Here is a 22,376-nt window from a genome sequence, read left to right as displayed (position 1 = left end):
GATCTTCAGAATCCATACCATTGCGAGGAACATGCCCAAATTCAAATCTTTAGCTGCGTCCCAATTCGCATACTATTATGGGATTATTTTTGTGCCTATAAAACTGAACGTAACTTTATAAAACTGAACGTAACTTTCCAAGAAACGATCAAAAATATGCCACTGCAAAAGAAGAAAAACACAATGAAAATGAAAAAATGAACTCAGTCGCACGAATTTAACATGCTCTTCAAATATGATTCATTCTTTGTTAATGATTTTCAAAGAATCGTTTTCGTGAATCATGGATTCTGAATGCGTTGCCACAGCTTTCGTTTACGCTTCGCAAATTTTCGTTTGCTGTTTTGGCACAGACCTCTCGTGGGGGCGGGCTTAACAGCGATCTACTCTGATTGGCTAATGAGCTTTTGATGGACAGTTGCTCTCTGACCTGGAAGCACAGGATATGTCTCTGTTAGATTTGTTGAATTTGTAATACATTGTCAGCACAGCAGTAATTTCCAGTTTCATACAATAAAAATCACAGATGAACATGTTTATTTAAAATCAAGTAACATAAGTAATAAAAACAATATCTTAAATATATAGCCTTGTGTTTTATTTTATTTAAAGGAATGTATTTGCATTTTACTTAAAGGGATAGTTAACGAAAATCAAGAACTTCAAAACCAAGTAATCACTATAGGCTAATCATTTTAATTTCATTTCAGTCCTATTGTTATTTTCTTTCTTCTGTGAAACAATAAAGTTATTGTTTTTGTTTTTAAAATCTCATCACCTGAAGGCACTGTTCGTACTCTCCTTGCACATGGAATAAAGCTAAGAATGAAATCATAAGTTTTGGATTGTCAGAATACTAGATCAATAGAAAAAAAATCTTAAGAATAAAAATCAAACCACACTTTCATATTATTATCCAATTATTTTGATGACTAAAAAATACAAAATAGACACAATGTTTTTTAAATAATTAATACATTTTCCAGCATGAATAAAAATCACAAGAACAATACATAATGTTTCAGATAAATGTTTAACCATTTAATAACAAATTGTAAAATGCAATACAAATCAGGAATCTGTAAATTTGATAATTCTCTTTAACTTTTATTTAATTGACAAAAGTACAAAGAAAAGATTTTCAAAGTTTCATTGACCAACTTAAATATATTTTGTAAATATAAACAAATTTTGATTTTGATGGCTACACCACACTAAAAAAAAAGTTGGGACAGAGGCAAAATAAAAAAGAGTTATAGAATATCCAAATAAGCTGTTTTGGAACAGTTTGTGAGCAGGGTAAATTAGTAATACTGTAGGTAAGGTTATCAGGTTTGGCTCATCAGAAATATATCAAGTGATGCTGCTGGTTCACTGGGCCAGAGCTCATCTCAGATAGTCAAAGAGACATTGGACATGTGTGCTGTGGCCAAATTTTTCACTGGGAAAAATTTATGTCGAGCTGTCAGTCCCACTGATCGAAGGGAACTCGAAAAATATTAGGCCTAGAAGATTCATTATCCTGTGGCTCCATCTAGTGGACAACATCAATATCACCGCCTTCATCTTTCAGTTAAAATGGCTGATTAGCGTCCCAAACATGATAAATTCGTGAAACTAAAGCCGACACGCTACAGGACTGTCATGAATGGAATTTGGTCTTGATGACGGATCGTGCCCAGTAGGTCTGGGTCTGTTCATGGCAAAAAAAAGTGTCAGACTGTGTCTAAAGATAGTAATCTTAGAATCCAATAACCAGTCATTGCCATTCGTTTTCACAAAGATTTTTTAAATATTTAATATTTGTCACTGATACCAAGTGCAGCTATAGCGGAGAAGTGTTCCCTGTCATATATCATTCAGCATTAATTTTGTAATTTTATCAAACGTTTTTCTTGATAGGAAAAATCTCTATTGTTGTGATTTATTTCTTGGCTTTTTCAATTCATAAGTTTACGCTGCAAATTTAAATAGTTTCTTTTTTATGCAGTCAATAGCCTAAATTAGGCTATGTCAGTGATTCTCTCATTTTTAAAGATGATCAAGTATTATTTTATTTCGATCGGCAGTCTAACACAAGTTAAAAAAAACCTTATTGCCCCATCTATTGAATACAGGCTAATTCCTTAATTTTTAACTTCTTAAAAGGAGGTTGCTAGTATCCTTATATTTTGGATTTGGATACACAGCAGACGAATTTCAAGAATTTAGTTTTTTTATTATTATTATTATTATTATTATTATTATTATTTTTTTTTTTTTTTTTTTTTTTTTGTTCTTTAATGGATTGATGCATGAACAAATAATTTTATTTCATCATATTCGTGATTTATGAATTTATGTAAGCTTCGTTTTGAAGTAGGCTATTCGTTATGAAGAAAATTCGTTAGGCTAGCATAAAGTTCATTTAATAGTCTTCATAATACATTTTATTTGTTTTTTATTATACTGCAGATCAAAATAAAATAATTTTAGATGCTCTTTAAAAATGAGAATCACTGACATAATTTAGGCTACTTTTTTGACTGGGGAAAAACGATTTAAATTATCATTACTATTTGTTTTGCTCTTTAATGGATTCTATTATTGACTTGAAATCGTGTTACATGTGAATGGTCTACATGTATATTATTGCTCAAATAAATGTTTTTAAAAACGTGCTAGAAATGTTATAATTAAGAGAATTTAACATAGACCTACGCATTTTAAAAGACATGATAAAATGTGTCTACTCATAATTACAAAAAGAAAAAGAAGCATCGGACTTAATGCAAAACATAATATAACAGAACAGAACATGAAATGTCATTATCACATCATCATCATACATGAAATAGACTTTATTACACGGACTGACAGCGACGGAAAGGTAGACTGCGCCTTCGTCTTTTTCTGAAAAGGCATTAAAAATTCGCCATACTTTAATACTTAAAATAAACAAAGCACGACGTATTGCACACCGCAACAACTTTCCAATATGCGCGCCACTGACGTCACCGTCCGTCTGTGCTTCCAGGTCAGAGAGCAACTGTCCATCAAAAGCTCATTAGCCAATCAGAGTAGATCGCTGTTAAGCCCGCCCCCACGAGAGGTTTGTGCCAAAACAGCAAACGAAAATTTGCGAAGCGTAAACGAAAGCTGTGGCAACGCATTCAGAATCCATGATTCACGAAAACGATTCTTTGAAAATCATTAACAAAGAATGAATCATATTTGAAAAGCATGTTAAATTCGTGCGACTTAGTTCATTTTTTCAATTTCATTGTGTTTTTCTTCTTTTGCAGTGGCATATTTTTGATCGTTTCTTGGAAAGTTACGTTCAGTTTTATAAAGTTACGTTCAGTTTTATAGGCACAAAAATAATCCGATATTATTTTATGTAATTTTATTTGCTTTTCTATATTTTAATTTAATTATTTATACATTCATTTATTGTTATATTTAATTTTTCTCATGTATTTATTGCCATATTTATTTATAGTCTTCTCAATTTTGAGTAGGTTTTCAAATGTGTTGAAATAAGGAGAACCAAACTTGCAAAGATTAAAAATAATAAAAAGAGGAAAATAAATAAACAAATAAATTGCTTGATAAAACAAATAGTTAATTTTAATTAAATTTAGTAATTAATTTTGTATTACCAATTACTTTATTTGTGTTATTTTCACTTTATTTTATTGTATTTGTTTTTACATTTATTTATTATTTATACATTTATTTATTGTTATATTTAATTTGTCTCCTGTGTATTTATTGGCATATTTAATTTTTGATTTATACATTTATTTATAGTCTTCTCAATTTCAGTTGTAAGAAGCGGGACGACTGAGAATGAGGCTCGGTTGTGAAGATCGTAGTCAAGGCAAACAGGGTCGAACACCAGCAAACAGGAACAAACAGGGCAAGACAAAAGCGCAAATCCAATCAGGCAGGCGGGGGTCGAAAACCAAGAGGGCAGTCCAAAGTAACAAATGAAAAAACAAAACAATGAAACTAGGAAGAACTATGACAGAACAAAAACAGAACTATGGCTAGGGAAGAACAACTAGGAAACTTGGAAACACTTGGTAGAGTCCGCAGGAGCAAAACAATACTTGGCTCAGTTCCTTTGGCATGGTCTGCCTTTATGGCTGACAGACAGGAAATAACCAACGAAGCAGCACAGAGAGCAGCAACTGTCTGACTGGGTGAGGGCTCTGTCTGCTGGGCTGGACTTACATCTGTAGGTTTTGCAATTGTATAAAAATAAGGAGAACCAAAATTTTAAATAAATAAAAAATAGAAAAATAAAAATAGTTAATTTGAATTAAATGTACTAAATAATTTTTGCAAAATAAATAAATAAATAAATAAATAAATATGCCAATAAATACACACATATGACAATAAATTAATGTATAAATAAATAAATATAAAACAAATAATAATATATACATTTTTATTTTCTATTATATTTAAAGTTTTTATTTAATCAGTTTACATTCCTTTATAGTGCTTTCAATAAATAAATAAATGAATACATAAATAAATAGGAAAACACATAAATGCATGTATATTTTTTGCCTATAATATTTTTTATTGAATCATTTTACATTTATTTATAGTCCTTTCAATAAATAAATAAATAAATAAATATGGAAATAAATACACATGAGAAGAAATAAATAACAATAAATAATGTATAAATATTTCAATAATTAAATATAAAACAAATAATAATAAATATATTTATATTTTCATTGTATTTTACATTTACATTTTTATTGAATCATTTTACATTTATTTATAGTGCTTTCAATAAATAAATAAATATATAAATGAATACATAAATAAATAATAATAGGAAAACACATTAATGCATATTTTTTTTCTATTATATTTTCTATTGAATCATTTTACATTTATTTAAATTCCTTTTAATAAATAAATAAATATGGAAATAAATACACATGAGAAAAATTAAATATAACAATAAATGAATGTATAAATATTTAAATAAATAAATATAAAACAAATAATAATAAATATATTAATATTTTCATTATATTTTACATTACATTTATTTAAAGTGCTTTCAATCAATAAATAAATATACAAATTAATACATAAATAAATAATAGGAAAACACAGTAATGCATACATATATATTTTTTCTATTATATTTTTTATTGAATCATTTTACATGTATTCAAATGCTTTCAATAAATAAATAAATAATAGTAAAACACATTAATGCATATATTTGTTTTCTATTATATTTTCTATTGAATCATTTTACATTTATTTAAATTCCTTTTAATAAATAAATAAGTAGGGAAATAAATACACATGAGAAAAATTAGCAATAAAAATAACAATAAATGAATGTATAAATATTTAAATAAATATAAAACAAATACAAATATTTATATTTTCATTATATTGTTTTTTATTGAATCATTTTACATTTATTTATGGTCCTTTCAATAAATAAATAAATAATATGAAAATACATTATTTTGTACGTGTGTGAAAGCAGTTCAGTTTCTAGTTTCTAGTGTATATTACACACTTTGTTTAGTCACCTCAGGAGATCTGTGACCTCTGACCTCACACAGGAAACACAGTGAAACTGAGATCAGCATCTGCAGAACAGAACCAGCCACACAAACACTGATGTGTGTCACATGATCACACACAACATACATGATCATCATCACACACAAACATTATTAACTCATAAGAGCATCAGCCTCATGAATAATTCACCTTCATCAGTTCTCGATGATGAGGAGCTGATGTATGCGCACATGGACACATGAACGCGCTCCCGGCGCGCGGCCCCGATAAAGGAAGACGCAGGAGGAGTGTAGCGGCGCTCGTGACGTCAGGCGCGTGCGTTTATTTTGAACGGGGGTCAAGATGGCGGAGGAGAGCAGCTTAAAGCGCCGGAATCACAGCGGACAGAACTGCACCAGTAGCCGATATAACGAAGGTAAACGCGGCGGGAAACGGAGCGATGGTGTGCGCGTTGACACCGGCGGAGCGCGTTTAACGGCGGCGGAGCGCGAGCGGCGCGTTCTGGACGCTTGTCGGGAGGCGCGAGCAGGCCAGTGATTGCGCTGCGGTAAAATGAATAACAGTAGAATTAATAAACAGCGAAAGAATTAATAAACGACATTTAGTGAGAAACGTCAGTCAGATGTAATGAAATGTGAGCGGGAATCGGTGAATGAAATCAGCGAATAATCAGCTCAGGACTGATGCTGCAGATGATTTCAACAGCGATCAGCTTCAATTCATTCTCTATAGTCTCACGAGAGTGTGTTTGTTCCTATTAAAGCTCTTTTTGGCCGTGTATTGTTGTGTTAGGTGAGTGTGAATGTTGTGTTTTACTGGTTTGTGTTGATCTGAGGCGCTGGAGCTCCAGGCCACACCAGAATATAGAGACTATATCACTGACAGAACATAAACAACACAGTTCACATCAGAAATCACTGTGGAATCAGCTGATCATGCTCAGAATCATCTGGAACTGCTCTTTGCTCAGTCACATTTGTTTAACAAGCTGTTATTGTGTGGACTGATCGTGGTGTGTTTCTGGAGCGTTGTGTAAAGGTTGTATAATGGTTGTTCTTGATCCATATGTATAGCTGATTATGTACATTACAATCCCAGGTGGCTGATCACTTCATCTCTGTGTGTATGTGTATATATATATATTAGCGATCAGTAAGACTACTAATGTTTTTTTTTTTTTTAAGGAACACTCCACTTTTTTTGGAAATAGGCTCATTCTCCAACTCCCCCCGAGTTAATAAGTTGAGTTTTACCGTTTTGAAATCCATTCAGCCGTTCTCCAGTTCTGGCGATATCACTTTTAGCATAGCTTAGCATAGATCATTGAATCCTATGAGACCAATAGCACCACGTTCAAAAATGACCAACGAGTTTCCATATTTGTCCTATTTAAAACTGGACTCTTCTGTAGTTATATCGTGAACTAATACCGGAGGAAAATGTAAAGCTGTGATTTTCTAGGCTGATTAGATTAGGAACTACACTTCCATTCTGGCGTAATAGTCAAGGAAGTTTGCTGCTGTAATATGGCCGAAGCAGGCGCAGTAATATCACGCAGCACATGTGCAAATGCTAACCTAACCTAAATGTTGTTCCTAATCTTATCGGCCTAGAAAATCGCAGCTTTACATTTTCCGCCAGTCTTAGTACACGATATAACTACAGAAGACTCAAGTTTTAAATGGGACAAATATCGAAACTAATTAATTTTCTGTTTTAAATAAATGCTGTTCTTTTTAACCTTTTATTGATGAAAGAATCCTGAAAAAAGTATCAAAGGTTGCAAAAAAATATTAAGCAGCACAACTGTTTTCTACATTGGTGATAAATCACTATATTTATATTTTTACTTTATTCTCATATTTTGACCGTATTCTCGTAATATTGCGACCTTATTCTCATAATATTTTGACCGTATTCTCGTGATATTTCGACTTTATTCTAATAATTTTTTGACCGTATTTTTGTAATATTTTAACCATTTTCTCGTAATATTTGGACTATATTATATCTGGACAAAAAAAAAGAGATAAAAATTAAATTTGTATTAAAATTCTAAAACTTTTAACCAAAATCAAATCTCCTCCACCAGCGTTCTCTGTGTGTTACTGATGTTGTCATGTTTTCGTGTGAGATATATTTGATTCTAGAGAGGCTGATGTGTTGTTCAGGTTGTTTTTGTGATTCTCTTCTTGTGTTCTACATGAGATGCTTTAAATAACCTCACCGCATCACTACTGGAAAACACTGTGTCAATGATCTAGATCAGCACAACCACACCAGTTCACTCTGACAAGTCTTCATCAAACACAGGACACACTAACAGGAGCTAAGAAGCACAAACACTAGTGAATCTGCAACGCTTTGTGTTTTCAGTCGATATCCGACATTCTGAGGTTCGTCTGACGCTGGATCAGTGTTTTCTGTGTCAAAGAGTGTGTTTTTGAGGTTAAACTGGTTTGGTCTGGTTTGTGTCTATAGATGTGCGTGTCGCTGGGGTTTGTGGGTAACTTTAGACGGGCTGATGTGGGTCACGGCATTCACGCTCTGTTTTGAGGACAAACGCACTGATCCAGTGACAGACTTCTGGGACCCATACTGCAGTAAAACCCTCATGTCTCCTTCAGGTTCTCGTTCATGTGTGTGTATATGAGAAAAGAAAAATTGTGTATTGTAGGTATTTGTATGTAAACACTTGTATATAAGTTATATTATAGATAAATAATATATATTATGTTATATTATATATTTATATTATATATAAATATTTTACATCTTTTTTTCTATTAAATATAATATACACATTATTTGCCGTATTCTCGTAATAAATAAATAATATATACACAGTACAGACACATACAGAATGTAAACCAACTTTTATTTTAAATCGATTAATCGCGACTAATCGTTTTGCAGCTCTACTTTAAATGGTTTTATTGGGAATTTCAAAAGAGGAAGATTTGTAACTAAAAATTTAAAAAATGCGAATGCAAAAATTCTTACATTACAACAAAATGACAAGAAGATTCACATTAAAGTAATAATTGCACATAGAAATTATAAAATGGAGAAAAAGTAAATAGTTAATAAGTAAAATTAAATAAAGTATATAATATAATTAATGTTTTTTATTACAAATAAAAATAAATTACAAACCAGACAAAACACACCCAGCTCCCACCCAAAGGACTCCAACCCAACAGTGCTATTAAAAAGTAAAATTAGAAAATGAAGACATAAAACACGTATTAGTCACCAGTTTGATGAAAAGAAATAAAAGGGAACCAGATTTTGTCAAATAACAACATTTGTCCTGTAAGATACACCCATTTTTTTTCTAAATGTAATGTACCAGTCGAGTACATCAGTTGCAGTTTCTCAAAAATTCTTCAGAAACTAATGTAATTTATATATTGTCTAGTTGAAAACATGTCAAATTATAAAAAAATAATTAAAAATAAATAAAAAAAAAATATTTGGGGGGAGAAAAAAAAGAATAATTTTGGGAAACACTTTTTTTAATTTTAAGCCGTATGTATATTGCATAATAGAGGTAATCATAATGTGTGTTCTAATGCGTTTAATCTTTATAGAAATAATTGTAGCCAAACTTAAAATGCATTATAATATTTGACTTTCCAAAGTTGTAGTAAATATGTATTATATGTGATTACAATTATTCATGAGATCAATCAGTGTGTTAGTAATAATATTTCGACCACATTCTTGTCATTTTAGATTTTTTTTTAATGTGACACTAAAATTATGTCATACTCAAGTAAATAAATTAATAATAATAATAAAAAATAGTTAAGTACAATTAAATAAATTGACTTTATTCTGGTAATATTTTGACTTTATTCTCGTAATATTTCGGCTTTACTCTGGTAATATTTCGACTTTATTCTTGTAATATTTCAACTTTACTCTGGTAATATTTCGACTTTATTCTCGTAATATTTTGACTTTATTCTCGTAATATTTCGACTTTATTCTCGTAATATTTCAACTTTACTCTGGTAATATTTCAACTTTATTCTCGTAATATTTCGGCTTTACTCTGGTAATATTTCGACTTTATTCTCGTAATATTTCAACTTCACTCTGGTAATATTTCGACTTTATTCTCGTAATATTTCAACTTTACTCTGGTAATATTTCAACTTTACTCTGGTAATATTTCAACTTTATTCTCGTAATATTTCGGCTTTACTCTGGTAATATTTTGACTTTATTCTCGTAATATTTCAACTTCACTCTGGTAATATTTCAACTTTATTCTCGTAATATTTCAACTTCACTCTGGTAATATTTCAACTTTATTCTCGTAATATTTCAACTTCACTCTGGTAATATTTCGACTTTATTCTCGTAATATTTCAACTTCACTCTGGTAATATTTCGACTTTATTCTCGTAATATTTCGACTTTATTCTCGTAATATTTCAACTTCACTCTGGTAATATTTCAACTTTATTCTCGTAATATTTCAACTTCACTCTGGTAATATTTCGACTTTATTCTCGTAATATTTCAACTTCACTCTGGTAATATTTCAACTTTATTCTCGTAATATTTCGACTTTATTCTCGTAATATTTCGGCTTTACTCTGGTAATATTTCGACTTTATTCTCGTAATATTTCGACTTTATTCTCGTAATATTTCGGCTTTACTCTGGTAATATTTCGACTTTATTCTCGTAATATTTCAACTTCACTCTGGTAATATTTCGACTTTATTCTCGTAATATTTCAACTTTACTCTGGTAATATTTCAACTTTACTCTGGTAATATTTCAACTTTATTCTCGTAATATTTCGGCTTTACTCTGGTAATATTTTGACTTTATTCTCGTAATATTTCAACTTCACTCTGGTAATATTTCAACTTTATTCTCGTAATATTTCAACTTCACTCTGGTAATATTTCAACTTTATTCTCGTAATATTTCAACTTCACTCTGGTAATATTTCGACTTTATTCTCGTAATATTTCAACTTCACTCTGGTAATATTTCGACTTTATTCTCGTAATATTTCGACTTTATTCTCGTAATATTTCAACTTCACTCTGGTAATATTTCAACTTTATTCTCGTAATATTTCAACTTCACTCTGGTAATATTTCGACTTTATTCTCGTAATATTTCAACTTCACTCTGGTAATATTTCAACTTTATTCTCGTAATATTTCGACTTTATTCTCGTAATATTTCGGCTTTACTCTGGTAATATTTCGACTTTATTCTCGTAATATTTCGACTTTATTCTCGTAATATTTCGGCTTTACTCTGGTAATATTTCGACTTTATTCTCGTAATATTTCAACTTCACTCTGGTAATATTTCGACTTTATTCTCGTAATATTTCAACTTTACTCTGGTAATATTTCAACTTTACTCTGGTAATATTTCAACTTTATTCTCGTAATATTTCGGCTTTACTCTGGTAATATTTCGACTTTATTCTCGTAATATTTCAACTTCACTCTGGTAATATTTCGACTTTATTCTCGTAATATTTCAACTTCACTCTGGTAATATTTCGACTTTATTCTCGTAATATTTCAACTTCACTCTGGTAATATTTCGACTTTATTCTCGTAATATTTCAACTTTACTCTGGTAATATTTCAACTTTACTCTGGTAATATTTCAACTTTATTCTCGTAATATTTCGGCTTTACTCTGGTAATATTTCGACTTTATTCTCGTAATATTTCAACTTCACTCTGGTAATATTTTGACTTTATTCTCGTAATATTTCAACTTCACTCTGGTAATATTTCGACTTTATTCTCGTAATATTTCAACTTCACTCTGGTAATATTTCGACTTTATTCTCGTAATATTTCAACTTCACTCTGGTAATATTTCGACTTTATTCTCGTAATATTTCAACTTTACTCTGGTAATATTTCAACTTTACTCTGGTAATATTTCAACTTCACTCTGGTAATATTTCGACTTTATTCTCGTAATATTTCGACTTTATTCTCGTAATATTTCAACTTCACTCTGGTAATATTTCAACTTTATTCTCGTAATATTTCAACTTCACTCTGGTAATATTTCGACTTTATTCTCGTAATATTTCAACTTCACTCTGGTAATATTTCAACTTTATTCTCGTAATATTTCGACTTTATTCTCGTAATATTTCGGCTTTACTCTGGTAATATTTCGACTTTATTCTCGTAATATTTCGACTTTATTCTCGTAATATTTCAACTTCACTCTGGTAATATTTCAACTTTACTCTGGTAATATTTCAACTTTATTCTCGTAATATTTCGACTTTATTCTCGTAATATTTCGGCTTTACTCTGGTAATATTTCGACTTTATTCTCGTAATATTTCGACTTTATTCTCGTAATATTTCGACTTTATTCTCGTAATATTTCAACTTTACTCTGGTAATATTTCAACTTTACTCTGGTAATATTTCAACTTTATTCTCGTAATATTTCGGCTTTACTCTGGTAATATTTCGACTTTACTCTGGTAATATTTCGACTTTATTCTCGTAATATTTCAACTTTATTCTCGTAATATTTCAACTTCACTCTGGTAATATTTCGACTTTATTCTCGTAATATTTCAACTTCACTCTGGTAATATTTCAACTTTATTCTCGTAATATTTCAACTTCACTCTGGTAATATTTCAACTTTATTCTCGTAATATTTCGACTTTATTCTCGTAATATTTCAACTTCACTCTGGTAATATTTCAACTTTATTCTCGTAATATTTCAACTTCACTCTGGTAATATTTCGACTTTATTCTCGTAATATTTCAACTTCACTCTGGTAATATTTCAACTTTATTCTCGTAATATTTCGACTTTATTCTCGTAATATTTCGGCTTTACTCTGGTAATATTTCGACTTTATTCTCGTAATATTTCAACTTCACTCTGGTAATATTTCAACTTTATTCTCGTAATATTTCGACTTTATTCTCGTAATATTTCAACTTTACTCTGGTAATATTTCGACTTTATTCTCGTAATATATTTAGTTGAAAACATATATCAGATGTATTTGGGGGAAAAAAGGAACAAATTTTGGGAAACACTTTTTATTTTAAGCTTTTATTTTAAGCTCACTTTTTATTTATTTTAAGCCGTATGTATATTGCATAATAACGCTATTCATAATGTGTGTTCTAATGCATTTAATCTTTGCATAAATAATTGTAACAAAACTTAAAATATATTATAATATTTGACTTTTTGATGACCTGAGCTGGTGTGTCTCTGTCTCAGGGGCTTCTGGGGTGGAGGATGTCCGGCGTAAGATGAGCTCCTCTGATCCAGACCCAGAGCTGCTGCTGGACGAGGCGGAGGCGGAGGGACCCATCCAGATCGTCATCGCAGACGAGGACAATCACGAGTTCTCTCTGGACGAGGAGGCGCTGGAGCGGATTCTCCTGCAGGAGCGTGTGAGGGATCTCAACGTGGTGGTGGTGTCTGTGGCCGGAGCGTTCCGCAAGGGCAAATCCTTCCTGCTGGACTTCATGCTCAGATACATGTACAGCCAGGTCAGAATGCAACCAACAAATAAATAAAATACAGTAAAATTACGAAATATTATTACAATTTAATATTGGCTGTTTCCTATGTGAATATGTTCAACTGTATTTTCAGCATCATTACCGCAGTCTTCAGTGTCACATGATCATTCAGAAATCATTGTAATATACTGATTTGCTGCTCAACAAACATTTCTGATTATTAGCAATGTTAGAAACAGTTGTGCTGCACAATATTTTTGTAGAAACTGTCATAGTTTTTTTTTCAGGATTCACAGATGAATAGAAATCTATGAATAGAATTTGATATGGGAATCTACTGCAACATTACAAATGTCTTTACATGAATAGGATATTGTTATTTTAAATCATACTTAACCTAAACTTTTGAATAGTAGTGCTTCACCTTTTTTAAAAAACAATTGTAATACATTTCACAATAGTCATTTTTTGTTTTATTTATCAAAAAGAATCATAGTATTTCCACTTTACTCTCGCAGTATTTCCACTTTACTCTCATAGTATTTCCGCTTTACTCTCATAGTATTTCCACTTTACTCTCGCAGTATTTCCGCTTTACTCTCGCAGTATTTCCACTTTACTCTCGCAGTATTTCCGCTTTACTCTCATAGTATTTCCACTTTACTCTCGCAGTATTTCCGCTTTACTCTCGCAGTATTTCCACTTTACTCTCGCAGTATTTCCGCTTTACTCTCATAGTATTACTTTACTCTCATAGTATTTCCACTTTACTCTCATAGTATTTCCACTTTACTCTCATAGTATTTCCACTTTACTCTCATAGTATTTCCACTTTACTCTCATAGTATTTCCACTTTACTCTCATAGTATTTCCACTTTACTCTCGCAGTATTTCCACTTTACTCTCGCAGTATTTCCACTTTACTCTCATAGTATTTCCACTTTACTCTCATAGTATTTCCGCTTTACTCTCATAGTATTTCCACTTTACTCTCATAGTATTTCCACTTTACTCTCATAGTATTTCCACTTTACTCTCATAGTATTTCCACTTTACTCTCGCAGTATTTCCACTTTACTCTCATAGTATTTCCGCTTTACTCTCATAGTATTTCCACTTTACTCTCATAGTATTTCCACTTTACTCTCATAGTATTTCCACTTTACTCTCATAGTATTTCCGCTTTACTCTCATAGTATTTCCACTTTACTCTCGCAGTATTTCCACTTTACTCTCATAGTATTTCCACTTTACTCTCATAGTATTTCCGCTTTACTCTCATAGTATTTCCGCTTTACTCTCATAGTATTTCCACTTTACTCTCATAGTATTTCCGCTTTACTCTCATAGTATTTCCACTTTACTCTCATAGTATTTCCACTTTACTCTCGCAGTATTTCCGCTTTACTCTCATAGTATTTCCACTTTACTCTCGCAGTATTTCCGCTTTACTCTCATAGTATTTCCACTTTACTCTCATAGTATTTCCACTTTACTCTCGCAGTATTTCCGCTTTACTCTCATAGTATTTCCACTTTACTCTCGCAGTATTTCCGCTTTACTCTCATAGTATTTCCACTTTACTCTCATAGTATTTCCGCTTTACTCTCATAGTATTTCCACTTTACTCTCATAGTATTTCCACTTTACTCTCATAGTATTTCCGCTTTACTCTCATAGTATTTCCACTTTACTCTCATAGTATTTCCACTTTACTCTCATAGTATTTCCGCTTTACTCTCATAGTATTTCCGCTTTACTCTCATAGTATTTCCGCTTTACTCTCATAGTATTTCCGCTTTACTCTCATAGTATTTCCACTTTACTCTCATAGTATTTCCACTTTACTCTCGCAGTATTTCCGCTTTACTCTCATAGTATTTCCACTTTACTCTCGCAGTATTTCCACTTTACTCTCATAGTATTTCCGCTTTACTCTCATAGTATTTCCACTTTACTCTCGCAGTATTTCCACTTTACTCTCATAGTATTTCCACTTTACTCTCGCAGTATTTCCACTTTACTCTCGCAGTATTTCCGCTTTACTCTCATAGTATTTCCGCTTTACTCTCATAGTATTTCCGCTTTACTCTCATAGTATTTCCGCTTTACTCTCATAGTATTTCCGCTTTACTCTCATAGTATTTCCACTTTACTCTCATAGTATTTCCACTTTACTCTCGCAGTATTTCCGCTTTACTCTCATAGTATTTCCACTTTACTCTCGCAGTATTTCCGCTTTACTCTCGCAGTATTTCCACTTTACTCTCGCAGTATTCAGCTTTACTCTCCCAGTGTTTCTGCTTTACTCTCGAAATCTTAGTTTTTTTTGTTTTATGTGGCACTAAAATTCTGTCGTAAAAACTAAACAATTTCTGAAATATTTTCTGCTTCTCTGAATAACCCATAATGATCTGATGTGACAGCAGTGTAGTGTACTATAGTGTGAAACATTCATATACTGTATGTGAGGAACAGTAATGTTCACGTTTGTCATGTGTTTAGTGTTCTGCTCCAGATTCATGAGTGTTGTTTGTCACTCACTTACTGTTCATAGAGCAGCTAAGGGCCGATCAGCTTTAATCCATCACAGCCGCTTTACTGAAACACTGCTGTTTTGTGTTGCTCTGAAAGACTCTATTGTTTTTCTGTTGAGTGTTATTGAGTTTCGACTAAACATACAGGAGACGTCAGTTCAGAAAATTCACCCAATGAACCGAACCCTGATATCAGATGGACTCTGTGAACATGATCTCCTGTCCTGATGTCTGTCTGTGTGTCTGTCTCAGGGCTCAGATGCATGGTTGGGTGGGAAGGAAGAGCCGCTGACGGGCTTCACCTGGCGAGGCGGCTGCGAACGCGAGACCACCGGCATTCAAGCCTGGAGTGACGTGTTTGTGGTGGAGAAACCGGACGGCAGTAGGGTAATACTCTCATCTATCTCAAATAAAGTCAGACGTGTTCTGGCTCCGTTACCCGTGACCATCTGTGTGTCCGCAGGTGGCCGTGCTGCTCTTGGACACGCAGGGAGCGTTTGACAGTCAGTCCACCATCAAAGACTGCGCCACCCTGTTCGCCCTCAGCACCATGACCAGCTCCGTACAGGTACGACACACGCCACGTGTGCATCACCGAGAGAACGTGCGGTGTCCTGATGCTCCTGTTTTTATGTGCAGGTCTATAATTTGTCCCAAAACGTTCAAGAAGACGATCTGCAGCATCTTCAGGTGAGACGTGCTGCTCGATGCAGACAGCAAAAACAATGAGCCATGCTTAAAAAGTGCTTAATGTTAAAATATCAAATAGAGGTGCAATGAATTATTCTTCACAGATACTGGTAGAATGATCAAGTCATGTGGCTCATGATCATGTCAAAGTTCAACTTTTAAATGGTTAAATGTCATCTGCGTCTATCTGCAGGAAACTCTAATCTGGCTTGATGCTGTGTCGCATCTTTTGACATATATCTACAAAGATTAAATGACGAACAGTCGTCGCAGGTGTACTTCATATTATCAGCACTAGATCTTCAGCATGTCAAACCTGTTTTAAGTTCGTCATTGTGTCATGAATCAGTCGAAATAGTTAAAACAGAATGATGTGACTCAAATGTGAAAATGCTCTCTGTGTTATAATGTGTGTTTCTGCTTCTTCAGCTCTTTACAGAGTATGGCCGACTGGCCATGGAGGAGATCTACCTGAAACCCTTCCAGGTATGGTGTGTGTGTGCATGAGTGTGAGCGAACATGAGTTAATGTGTGTTAGTGTGTTCACAAGTGCAAGTAAGTGAGCGAGCATGTGCACGGGTGTGAGCGAGTGTGAGTCATTGTGTGTCAGAATGTGTAAGTGTGTGTGTGTGTGTGTGTGTGTGTGTGTGTGTGTGTGTGTGTGTGTGTGTGTGTGTGTGTACATAAGTTTGAGTGAGCAAGAATGTGCACAAGTGTGCGTGACTGTGAGTAAGTATTTGCAGGAGTGCGCGAATGTGTGTGAGTGTGCTCATGAGTGAGTGTATGCACAAGTGTGAGTGAGCATGAGTTAGTGAGTGTGTTCACAAGTGCAAGTGAGTGAGCAAGTATGTGCACAAGGTAGTGTGTGTGTGTGTGTGTGTGTGTGTGTGTGTGTGTGTGTGTGTTCACAAGTGCAAGTGAGCATGAGCAGGTGTGATTGAGTGAGTTGTGTGAGTGAGCAAGTGTGTGCACAAGTGTTAACGAGCGTGAGTTAGTGTGTGTTCGCAAGTGTAATTGAGCAAGTATGTGCACGAATGTGAGCATGTTCACGAGTGTCAGCGAGTGATTGCACATGTTCCCCCATTGAGTGTGCAAGTTTGAGTGAACACGAGTACGAGTGTGTACGTGTGTGTATGTTCAAGTGTAAGAGTGTTTGTGCACAAGTATGCATCAGTGTGAGTGAACGTGAGTTCACGAGTATGAGTGAGTGAAAGTGTGTATAAGTGTTTGCAAGTTGGTTTGAGTGTATGCAAGTGTGTGCACAAGTGTGAATGAGCAAGAGTGTGAGCAAGCATGAATGTGAGTGAATATGTGCAAGAGTGCGCAACCATGAGTTAGTGTGTGCGTAAGTGTGTTCATGAGTGAGTACGCAAGTGTGAGCGTGCATGAGTTGGTGAGTGTGTTCACAAGTGCAAGTGTGTGAGCAAGTGTGTGCATGAGTGTTACGAGCGTGAGTTGGTGTGTGTTCAAGTGTGAGCGAGCGTGATGAGCAAGTATGTGCACGAATGCAAGCTTGTTTACGAGTGTTAGCAAGTAAGTGTGTTTGCACATGTGAGTGAGCAAGTTCCTGATTGAGTGTGCAAGTTTGAGTGAACGAGTGTGAGCAAGTGTGTATCAGAGTGAGCGAACATGAGTTTGAGTGAGTGAGTTAACATGTTCAGGAGTTAAGTATGCAAGTGTGAGCGGGTGAGAGTGACCATGAGTGAGCAAGTGTGCGCGAGTGAGCGTGTGGCAAGAGTGTGCATGTGCTGCAGTGACACTGTGTGTATGTGTGTTGTTCCGCAGTCGCTGATGTTTCTCATTCGTGACTGGAGTTACCCGTATGAACACGCTTACGGTCTGGATGGAGGAAATAGGTTCCTGGAGAAGAGGCTGCAGGTGGGTCACATGACGCAGCAGGAATCTGGTTTCTCCTGCTCTTATCACGCTTCACGAGTGCTGAATTATGCCGTGATTCTCAGGTCAAACAGAATCAACACGAAGAGCTGCAGAATGTCAGGAAGCACATCCACTCCTGCTTCTCCAACATCAACTGCTTCCTGTTGCCGCACCCCGGCCTCAAGGTGGCCACCAACCCACACTTTGACGGACGGTTACGAGGTGAGAGCGCTGCGTCCCTGCTGACACTACACCCCACAAATGCCTGTGAAAGTGCAAATACTACAAAATACATCATATTTAGTGAGAACGTGTGACCTGCCCAGCAAAACAGACACTGCTTTTGAAATCAGCACCTCAAAATATATAGAAAACAAGGGTTTCAGCAAATATGATGCAGGCCAGTGCTGTTGATCACTGAAATATAAATTAGTATTGAAATGACAATCATTAAAGGACTGTCGTGTGTGTGTGTGTGTGTGTGTGTGTGTGTGTGTGTGTGTGTGTAGACATTGATGACGAGTTCAAGAAGGAGCTGGTGAATCTGGTGCCGCTGCTTTTGGCTCCTGAGAATCTGGTGGAGAAGGAGATCAGCGGCTCTAAAGTCACGTGTCGAGATCTTCTGCAGTATTTCAGAGTAAGACACAGTTCTTCATCCAGTCTCTGTTGTTCAAATGCCTGCTGGGTTGACTGTGATTCTCCGTCTCAGGCCTACATGAAGATCTATCAGGGCGAAGAGCTGCCGCATCCCAAGTCTATGCTACAGGTACAGACATGAAAACATCCATTCGGGCCAGTTTTAAGGTCTATCACATGCATAAGATCCGATGATTTTGGTTATGTGCAGTTTAGAAGAAATTATGACAGAAATATATTGCTGTTGTGTAATACAACTTGCTTCTCTAAGAAAAAATAATTAATTGATTAATTTTAAAAAATGTCACACAAGATGGCACTTTTGTTGTCCATGTTGTAATGTAAACCGTAAACCCAGCACTTTGTTTGCCAAAAAAAAAATCAAAGAAATTGTTACATTCTTATGTAAGTTTTTAAAAGTGTAGTTTTTAAAATATATTTAAACTTCTTATTCTAACAGAAAATGGCTTTAAAGTTGTGTTTTGGGGCATTATCTGTATCAAACACAATATGGCTTTGTACCTTATAATCAAGTCTGTTTTCACTGCACGTTTCAACACAAAGCGCACACTACGTTCAGGTGATCAGCTCGTGATCTGGTGTTTTCCGCTTCTCAGAACGGCTCAGTTCACAGTGAATGAATGCAGTAAATGCACTGACTTGTTTGGCTTCCTTAAACACCAGTGTGAATGCATTTTAAACTAAGAGTATAGCATAAATAAAAAGAGGGTTGAGTCCACTTTAAAGTCCAGGTCAATTTACTTTTTTCTGACTTAAGTTTTATTAGTTAAGAACATTGGTTGGAGCTCTTCATTTTGAACGCTCAAAGTGCATTAGATTTAAATAATTTAACTTTAAATTTAGTCTTCATTTGATTTTTTTTGATTTTTTTTTTATATTGCAATAAATTTAGTATCATGGACTTCATATTGAAATATTATCATTTGAATATCATTACATCCCTATTTATTAGATTACCACCATTTTTGATGATTATTTTTATACTAAATCTGAAACCCAGTTCACAAAACACAAAATTCTGAAAAAAAAAAATCAGTGTTTTAAGTGTGATGAATTCATAGGTTGTAAAAGTCTGATGAATTCAATTCAACCTTTTTTTTTTAAAATCGATTATGATTTAAAATGTTGTTAAATGTAGGAAAATTAAAAAACAAAACATGGATTTTGAAAAAAAAAAGTAAGTAAAGTATGGAATTTGTGGAAACAATCACATTTTTTTAGGTTCCTACATGAAGATCCATCCCAGAATGCTTTGTCATGAACTCCATGAAATCTTTTATTATTGCAGATGAAATGGTATGAAAAGTTCCATCTCATTGATATTTTCTTGATATGTGATATTAATATTTTCTTCAATGTTTGTTATTTTCCCACTGGTCCTGAAATTCAGTTTGATCCAATGTGATCCATAAAATCATCTTAAATGGTATAACAAAAGTTTTAATTAAAAAAAATGTAAACAATTGGAGATTCACAAGAAAAATGTAACCCCAACCCAAAAGCTGTAACACAATTTTTGCTGCCTTTCCAAAACATGACTCTAAATGATAAATATTCATCACAGTTTAACCAGTATTTCAAGCAGTTTGAGTATCAAGTGGACTCCAACACAACTAAAAGAGGGTTGTAATTGAGTTGTTTGTCGGCTGACGGTGTGTTGTCTGTGTTCTGCAGGCGACGGCCGAAGCCAATAACCTGGCGGCTGTAGCAGGAGCTAAAGACACGTACAGCAAGAGCATGGAGGAGGTACGTCTCACACGTGATCACCTGATCTTTCCATATGTTTGCGATCGATCCGTGGCTCCCGTGACGCACGTTCCTCTGGTCTGCAGGTGTGCGGCGGAGACAAACCCTACATGGCTCCGGCCGAACTGGAGCGCAGCCACGTGGAGCTGAAGCAGAGCTGCGTCGGTCAGTTCCGCGGCGTGAAGAAGATGGGCGGAGAGGAGTTCTGCCGCCGCTACCAGGAGCAGCTGGAGCAGGAGATCGACGAGGCCTACGCCAACTTCATCAAACACAACGACGGAAAGAACATTTTCTTCGCGGCGCGCACGCCCGCCACCCTGTTCGCCGTCATGTTGGTCACGCACGTGGCGTCGGTGGTGACGGGCTTCCTGGGCGTGAACTCTGTGGCGGCGCTGTGTAATCTGCTGGTGGGCCTGGCGCTGGTGTCGCTCTGCGTCTGGGCCTACGTCAAATACTCAGGGGAGTTCAGGGAGGTGGGCAGCTTCATCGACCAGGTGGCCGAAACGCTGTGGGAGCAGGTGCGTATCACATCATCATCATCATCATCGTTTCTCTGCTGCAGACACTTTCAGCTCCAGCAAGAGAGTATTTTGTTCTTCTGTCTTATTTTGCAATTTCACTTTTAGAGCTGCAAAATGATTAGTTGCGATTAATCGATTTAAAATAAGAATTTTGTATATTTATCATGTGTGTGTGTGTATATAAATACACTGCAAAGATGCTTTTCTTCTATTTTTTGTCTCGTTTCCGGACAAAATATCTTAAAATATCTTTTTCTAAAATATATTTTCTTGTTTTTTGCTTAGAACAAGCAAAATAATCTGCCAAAGCAGTAAGCTAACAAATCCTTATTTAAACAGAAATCACTTCATTGTTTCAACAAAAACGCACTTAATTTTGACTTGTTTTTTCTGAAAATCCTTTTAATAAGTTTTTTTTAGATAATTTGTCTGGAAACAAGACAAAACATCTAAGTAAGAAAAACATTTTTTGTACACAGAAATCAATACAATCCATACAAATATATTTTTTAATATATACATGTATGTGTGTGTATTTATTTATTTATATATATACATTACACACGTATAGTATGCAAACAAACTTTTATTTTTTTAATCAATTAATCGTGACTAATCGTTTTGCAGCTCTATTTCTTTTTCCCCAATTTGTAATTCTCATCCAGGTGTATTAAAAACGTTCTTTTATGACCTTTTTGAATTTTATGAAGTCAGATTTGGTCTGGCTGCTATATATCTTATTTTTGTTATCTGTATATTATATATTTTTATTTTTATTATAACTTTTTTCCTGAGGAAATGTTCTAAGGCAGATACATTTTCACAGTTATTGTTTCTATTATATTATCTATTTAATATAATTTATTTTTATATTTGTTTTGTGTATATTTAATCTATTTTTTATATTTATTTATTTATTTAATTTATTTAATTTATTTATTTTTGTTTCAGTAAACTTTCTATTTCTTTTTTCTTTTTATTTAGGTCTATTATTTTTCTTTCTTTCTTTTTATTTATTTATTTATTTTTTTTAACTTTTTTCCTTCCAGTAAACTTTCTAAGACAGGTGTCAAAAATACAAAATGTTTTAAACATTTTCACATTGTTATTATTTATTGTTAAGATTTTATGTATATAGGTATTTAAATTTTATAAATGCATTTATTTTTACTTATTTAAAACACTTTTTTCCCACAAGGTGAACTTCCTAAGGCAGATGTTATAAGCACTGAATGTCTTTTCCTGAATGTTTTTTTTACTATGTTGTA

At 34.0% G+C, this 22,376-nt stretch overlaps 1 protein-coding gene across 2 annotated transcripts in view; it reads left to right on the top strand.

The window, feature by feature from the left end:
* The first annotated feature begins 5,837 nt into the window (after positions 1-5,837).
* LOC141293379 (atlastin-2) overlaps positions 5,838-22,376 on the top strand; it is an 18,956-nt gene continuing 2,417 nt past the window's right edge. For both annotated transcript variants that reach the window (XM_073825408.1, XM_073825407.1), the window contains exons 1-12: positions 5,838-5,974; positions 12,831-13,105; positions 15,869-16,003; positions 16,080-16,184; positions 16,256-16,306; positions 16,736-16,792; positions 18,092-18,184; positions 18,268-18,406; positions 18,694-18,821; positions 18,894-18,950; positions 20,516-20,587; positions 20,674-21,105. In XM_073825408.1, coding sequence (XP_073681509.1) covers positions 5,902-5,974; positions 12,831-13,105; positions 15,869-16,003; positions 16,080-16,184; positions 16,256-16,306; positions 16,736-16,792; positions 18,092-18,184; positions 18,268-18,406; positions 18,694-18,821; positions 18,894-18,950; positions 20,516-20,587; positions 20,674-21,105 — 1,617 coding nt within the window. In that variant the 5' untranslated portion in view covers positions 5,838-5,901. The remainder of the gene's footprint in view (positions 5,975-12,830; positions 13,106-15,868; positions 16,004-16,079; positions 16,185-16,255; positions 16,307-16,735; positions 16,793-18,091; positions 18,185-18,267; positions 18,407-18,693; positions 18,822-18,893; positions 18,951-20,515; positions 20,588-20,673; positions 21,106-22,376) is intronic.

The sequence above is a fragment of the Garra rufa genome, chromosome 20 (genome assembly GCF_049309525.1).
Source record: "Garra rufa chromosome 20, GarRuf1.0, whole genome shotgun sequence".
Lineage (NCBI taxonomy): Eukaryota > Metazoa > Chordata > Actinopteri > Cypriniformes > Cyprinidae > Garra > Garra rufa.
Note: the sequence above shows the minus strand (reverse complement) of the source record. Positions and strands in the feature narration are given on the sequence as shown.